The following is a 6940-nucleotide window of genomic DNA, read 5'->3' on the forward strand; positions in this document are numbered from 1 at the left end:
ATACTTTTTAAAAAAGGTTTATTTTTTGATGGAAAGTTGGATATACAGAGGAGAGACAGGGAGGAAGTTTCTCCGCCTGCTGGTTCAGCCCCCAAGTGGCTACAACGGTCGGAACTGAGCCAATCCAAAGCCAGGAGCCAGAAGCCTCTTCAGGGTCTCCCATGCAGGTGCAGGGTCCCAAAGCACTGGATCCTCCTTGACTGCCTTCCCAGGCCAGTAGCAGGAAGCTGGATGGGAACTGGCACCCATATGGGATCGCAGCATGTGCAAAGCACCTGTGCACTTTTGTATACATGGGAGTCTTGAAACCAATTTTTCAAGGATAGGAGGGACAACTAAAATCTCTGAAATCCCACAGGAGTTTAGCTGTCATTAAGAAGTTTTGTGATCATTGGATAGTTGGAAAAATGACTGTGCCAGTTTTAAAGCCAAGCCTTAAGATTCTAGTTAGGGGCTCACACAGGCGGATGTTGTTCCTCTGCTCAAGCATTCCCAGGGAGGCTGAATTCTCTGAGCACACTAGGACAATAATCTCAAAAACCTGGAATGGTGTAGTCCCTTCTGGACTCTCATAACTTGATTGGCACAGCTGGAATAATGATTCACTCCTTTACCTGTGGTAAGCAAGACTGAGTCAGAGTCCAGGCCGGGCATAGAGGCCCGCCACACACTTGAATGTCTGCGTGTCCCAAGTTGCTCTGGCAGTTCAGTAGCCAGATCTTGCTGTTTTCAAAGCAGGAAGAACTGATGCAGAGCTGGTACCTTAAACCCAGATCAACTTCTAGATGTGCATTGCCTACTCTTAGAACCACAATAAATGACAAAAATATCCATATTAGGATTAACTTAAAAAAGGCAAAAATAACTAATTTTCCAGTGTTACCAGTAATGTGTGACAATGTTTCTTCTGGTAATGTGTGGGAAGACTCATTCTTATGCCCATTATTCAGAAAAGGGATATTCCATTTTTGAAGCAACTGCTACTGTATTTTCAAACATACTATTTAAATAGGACCAGGCTCCTTATCTCCATATTTTTACTAAGCTTGCTTTTTTGCTTTCCTTCTCTAATGTAATTCCAAACTCTAGAGATTCTAAGTCTTGTTAGTCCAAAACTAGTAAGTGCTGACTCTACATTTTATCTGATGTTGTTTGAACACACAGACTTTCAAGTCTATCTAATTAAACATCATTTCCTTTTGTGGATAACTACTTTTCCTCAGGAAAAAAAAATTACTTCTGAATGACTCTGGCCTCCTGAACCTCATATTTAAGAGGCTTCAACCTAAAATGGAGTTCCATAATAGCACAGACTATGCCCATCAACAAATACTGGCATCTTGTGGTCCAGCACTGAGGATGGAGACACTGTCTTTTAGTGTTAACAGAACCATTTACAAATGGATCAGAGATGTTCTCATCCAGGTGGGACAAAAGACACAAACTGCCTTATTAAATGAACTTCATGACCTTTTCTCATACATCTTCCCATCTTGTAAGATGTCAGAATTCGGATGCCAGGACTTTCAGCCACCCAGTATTTTTATTTCTGAATGAATGGACAGACTAAGTTACATCCTTTAGAATAAAGATTAGATAAGGCATTTAGAAATTTGCCTTAAATTTTGAAAAAATAGTTGCCAACACGAGTACCTATAATGACAGAATCAGTGAGGGCAAAGGAATAAACACGGTTTCAAGAACCAAATAAAAACTGCCTTAAATCAGCCAGAATGAGGCCCTACAAGACATGATTTGCTGTATTAGCACTGAGTTCATTCCAATAGCCATTAAGTTGTATTAACATTGTACCAATATCAAACTTCTTAACACAAAATCAAAACATACCAATTTAACTTTATTTCACCCGTGTCATTTTAGACTTGATTTCATAAAACATAAAAAAACATTTTAAGAGTTTTGCATCACAGGAAATGAAACAGTAGAGATACTCATTGTTTCATGGGTTCAACTTACATAAATTAAAATAATTAGAAATCTTTTTTGATACAGAACTATACAGTGACATAAATGATAAGAGGATCCAATAAAGCAACATTTTCATTGCTTTGGAACCATTAGTTACTTTCAGGATCTAAACAAAGAATCTGAACATTCAGACTTCTTTTTCTCTATTTTATATAAATGTGTATTTTCCTATCTAGATTCCGAGTCAAGCTACTTGACCCAAATGTCTGATTTATGTAGGTATTTAGCTTCGTAACACAGATTTTTCTATCTGTAATTACTACTTTGAATAGACATTACAATGCTGATGAAATCTGCTGTTTCCTTTTTCATGATGTGCAATTAATGTTAACCCTATGGTAAGACAGACATCCCCAAGTGGGATAGTTATGCACAGCTCAGTAAAGTATAAAACTGCCTTTGTTCCTCTAAAACTTAACCAATGAAATCAAACTTATTAACTACAGTTGACTTCATTTCAAGAAAAACCACATTTGGGAATTACATTATTTTCCTCAACTCATCATCAGTCATTGACAGGAATTTTGTAGGCCACCATGCTGTTTACTTTGTGGATAGTTGTAGTAAATGAACGGAGACGGACTTCTTCAGAATTGCTAATAAACTGTGGTCCAGACTCTTCCCATTTTTCAGGAACAACCAAATCTTTGTCAGTATAAATCAGTAGATCAAATGAACCTAAATTGGAGATAAAATCATTAAAAGATTTTAATTTAACAACTTGGTTCTATTCCAGTGCCCAGAATAATGTATCTATAAAATATAGGAAGTTTTTGGTAAATATTTGAGAAACAGACTAGACTAAAAGGAAAGACATAATTGCAGCTGTCTTATTATATAAAATAACACACAGAAAATAAAAACAAAGCTGGAATTTTATCAATTGTACATGAGTAGGTTGTTTTCCAGAAAGCAACTACATTCCTTGTATATCCTAAAGCTTCTCCTTCCATTTACACTACATGACTCACAACTCGGAAAACGTTGACTATAGGGCTGATTTTTACAGCAGCCCGTTTAAGTCAGCAATATTTATAGTAATACTTACATGAAACTTCCAGTAGCGGCAGAAATGTCACCGTAGCTGTAATCTGTCTGATCACTGAACGGATTTCATCCTGGATAACTTTCTGAGACTTTTCTCTCGGAGCACTATCAGAGATCCAAATCAACTCATTTTAGTTTTTTCACTTGAAAAGATGTTTTCAAAGTGGAAATAACTTAATTCCTACTTACCTATCTTCTTTTGCAGTCTTGTCACATTCGATATCAAATTGCCATCTTTCCAGGACCTCACCACTTTCAATATTTGAGATGACGACCACCAGTTTCTGAACTGAGCATCTGTACAGCCATTCTGTAACACATAGTGTAATTTTTGTAGTCGATTGCATTGCAAAGCCAATTTTCTCCTCAGGTCTCACTTTTACTTCTCTGCATAAAACTGTTACTTTACATCCTCTCTTAGTAAACAGGATGCTACAGATATATGAAGTAAAATGTCATTGGTGTGGTTTCCAAGGAGACAACCCCTACTCCTCTGTACTCCCTCACCAAAAAAAAAAAAAAAAAAAAAACAAAAGCAGGGTTATCAGTAAAACTTCCCCAGCGCATTTATCCTAATGGTTCCAAGTCAAATGACTGAGGGTGAGTAATTTAGCCTTGACCTTCAACTTTGTTCCAATTCAGAGAGGTGGGCTGTCATAATTCATATGTTCTCCATTTGCACCTGAGTAAGAAGGTCTCATCTTGCTATTCTGACAGAAATAACCTACCGGGATAAAAATCCTCAATCAAGGGCAATTTTTGCCATGGAGTACATCTGGCAATACATTCAGATGTTTCTGACTGATGCAGCGGATTTGTTCCATATGATAGGTCCAGGCTGAATGACAGCACTGTAGCACTGTTAAATGTCCTATAATACGCATGCCTCAAAAACAACAAGAAAAGCAACAACCCCCCACCAAACTTAACCCCAAATGTAGTAACACCAGAGTTGGAAAATCTTGTAGCAGAGAGGAGTAGAAGGAGAGGACACCCAATTTTCCTCTGCTCATCAATCTTGACAGTGAACCTGTACAAGTACTGAAAAATTCCATTGTGTAGGTATGAGTGGCAGGGAGATGTGAGGTTACCTACAGGATAACGCAGTTTGAAAGAGAAAACATGTTAAAGTTCAGATGGCCATTAAGAGGCCATTTTAAACACAAAGTTAGTAAAAATACCATGAAAATTATAAACATTGAAGCTACAACTGAAATAAAAAGAAAAACTCTGGGAGAAAAAGAGATTTTTGCGTTTAAAAATCCTCACTCACCAAAGAAAAATATGTCTACTGTAGCAATTTCTGGTAGCATGGAAGACCAAATGGAAAGAACCATCCCACAACAGAAAAATTAGAAATGAGAATCTCAGAGAAAGTAACAGGAGCACAAGCAGTAAGTTTAAGAAAACAGGCAAAACAAAACAAAAACAAGAAGACAGGCAATAAATTTGGACCCATCAGGTAATATAGCAATTTCTTGAGCTAAAAAAAAAATCATTCAGAAAGAAAAGGGTTGGGACTATTTCTAACAAAACAAATGAAAATAGCTGAAAAATAAGAAACCTCTACCAGTTATTCTATTTAGTAATCTTTCCTTTTTTGAAGTTTGGTTCACTTTTATTTCCTTTGATATTAATGTAACAAACTTAGACTCCAGTTACAGAAAACGTACAAGAACATATACTGTACATTTTCTTAAACAGATGACAAACACCCTAATAACCACGTATAACGCTACACTGCGGCACTGCATTCTTGCCAATGCCATTTCAAAGGGAACTGATGTGAATTGTTGAGGACACTTCAGGTCTCCAAAACTAAAATGCCCCTCCCAGTAAAATGCAGCGAGGACGGATGGATTTCGGTCCGTTTTCACACCATCTGCTGCCTGCCCCTTGAGAATCCGCACACTTGAGCAGGTAGTTTTTAATGGACACTTTGATACAGGAAGCTGAAAAATGACCACTTGACATGTTGTAAAAGGCAGATTCTCGACGGTCTGCCACACTGAAATTGCTCCCAGTGACTAAATACCTTTCAGTTGTTCCACCACATTATTCAGGTATTTTATGAGCTCGGGATCCGTAGTTACAAGCAAGGTGAGTCCGTATTTCTGCACTCGCGTGAAGGTTTCAGACGGATAAATGCCACGCTGATACAAAATGCTGTTGATGCCAAATGCTGAAAGCAAAAGCAACGAGTAAGTCATTATCCCGTTGTACCAGCGGCAAAGTGCATTTAGGTGGGAGTATAGTTTCATTACTGACACAGAACTCAAAATGATACCCACACCCTGCATATGTTGTGAAAAACAAAGTAATCAAAGTGTCATCCACAGTTCTGAGTTCAGGCCTGCCCTGTTGCAGTATGTAAAGCTCGCTGCTGGCAAGGCATCTCATTTCAGAGATGGGGTTCAGGTGCCACGGGAAGGCAGTGAAAGAAGAACCAAGTGCTGGAGTCCTTGCTGCAGGCTGGGAAGCCAGGTGCGATTCCGGGCTTCTGGCTTCAGCCTGGCCCACACCAAACTCTAGCTGCTGCCACTTGGGGAGTCAACTTGCACAGGGAGCACCTCTCTATGCAGCTCTCACTTTCAAATAAATAAATATTAAAAAGAAAAAAAAATCTGTAAGATGCAATTTCCAATCAGAAGAGAAAGAAAAATGACAACCTGTCTTAACCTACCACTAACAAGCTTTACGGTTCCCTAATACAAGGATAAATTCAGATTATGGGCTTGGAAGAAGCCAAAATAACGCTTTGGCCCTAAGCGCCAGGCAAGCCACACACATACACACACTCACACGTTTACTATACACATAAACACTCACACTGGGGCTCACCAGGCACGCCCACACACTCTCTCTCTCTCCCCGGGGTCCACCTCGCTCGTTCCGTGTCCTACGTCTCTGGGAAGCGGGGGGCTAGAGCGGGCGGCAGGGGAGAGACACGCCAACACCAGCAGCGTTCGCCCCACTAGCGCCTACACCCCGAGGCAGGCCTCGGCGGCACCCAGGCCCCCCCACACCGCGAGCAAGGCCACCCGGGCGGCCGCCCGCCTCTGGCTCGTCCCCGGGCCCGCGGGGAGGCCTGCTGCGACACAGGCTTCCAGGGCGCTCGGCGCCACCAGGCCTCTGCCCGCCCTACGCTCCGCCGGGCGCGAACACCACTTACAGAAGAACTCGGCCACGATCTCCGCGCTCCCGCGCAGGGTGATGCCCTGCTCCCGGGCCGCCTGTCGCGCCATGGCCCCACGGGTGCAGCCGCGCGCTCCGGCTCCGCCGACCAAGACGCCAGCCACCCCCCACAGCCCTTCCCGCCACCCTTTTCAAATGTAACGACGCAGCGCGCCGTCTCGCCCTTGCGTAACGCCGCGGGCCCTAAGCCCCGCCCCAAGCCGCGAGGCCCCGCCCCACGACACGAGGCCCCGCCCCACGCTGCGAGGCCCCGCCCCTCCGGGCGCCTCTCCGCCCCCGCCGGCGCGGCGGCTTTGCGCAGGCGCTGCTGGTGACCGCGGTGGCGGGACTCCAGTCTGTAACCGGTTGTGGGGTGTTGTCAGGTGTAGTGGGTTCACTGGGTACTGCTTTGGTCGCGGAAAGAAGGTGGCAGGTCTCAGGTTTCATGGTGAGTTTCCCAGGCCTGTGGTTTGAGAGATCCAGTTTATAGCCCCAATTCCTAAGTTTCAAAAATAACAGTCAGACTGTGGTGAGCCGCCCGGCAGCTGCACCTGAAGTCACCGCAGTGGCTGCTTGAGGGGATTCTAAAAGGAAATGTGTATGGGCCGCCAAGAAAGTTAAAGAGGGTCTGGTTTGTATGTGTGAACGCGGCTTTTCCAGAGAAACCGAGTTATAATCAGACAAGCTGCATCTGCATTTCCTCCCCTTGTCCACATCTGCCCACCTCCCT

The 6940-nt window shown here is 42.9% G+C and overlaps 1 protein-coding gene across 1 annotated transcript; it reads right to left on the reverse strand.

Annotated features, from left to right (window-relative positions):
* Positions 1-1837: 1837 nt before the first annotated feature.
* On the reverse strand, positions 1838-6347 carry MAD2L1 (mitotic arrest deficient 2 like 1). The gene is made up of 5 exons (XM_040966732.1): positions 6209-6347; positions 5072-5218; positions 3226-3346; positions 3038-3141; positions 1838-2667 (listed from the first exon to the last, which is right to left on the reverse strand). The coding sequence occupies exons 1-5, from the start codon at positions 6279-6281 to the stop codon at positions 2495-2497; spliced, it is 618 nt and encodes a 205-aa protein (XP_040822666.1). The 5' UTR covers positions 6282-6347; the 3' UTR covers positions 1838-2494.
* Positions 6348-6940: the final 593 nt, after the last annotated feature.

The sequence above is a fragment of the Ochotona curzoniae genome, unplaced genomic scaffold (assembly GCF_017591425.1).
Source record: "Ochotona curzoniae isolate NIBS_2020 unplaced genomic scaffold, NIBS_Ocur_1.0 scaffold_4506, whole genome shotgun sequence".
In the NCBI taxonomy this organism is placed as follows: domain Eukaryota; kingdom Metazoa; phylum Chordata; class Mammalia; order Lagomorpha; family Ochotonidae; genus Ochotona; species Ochotona curzoniae.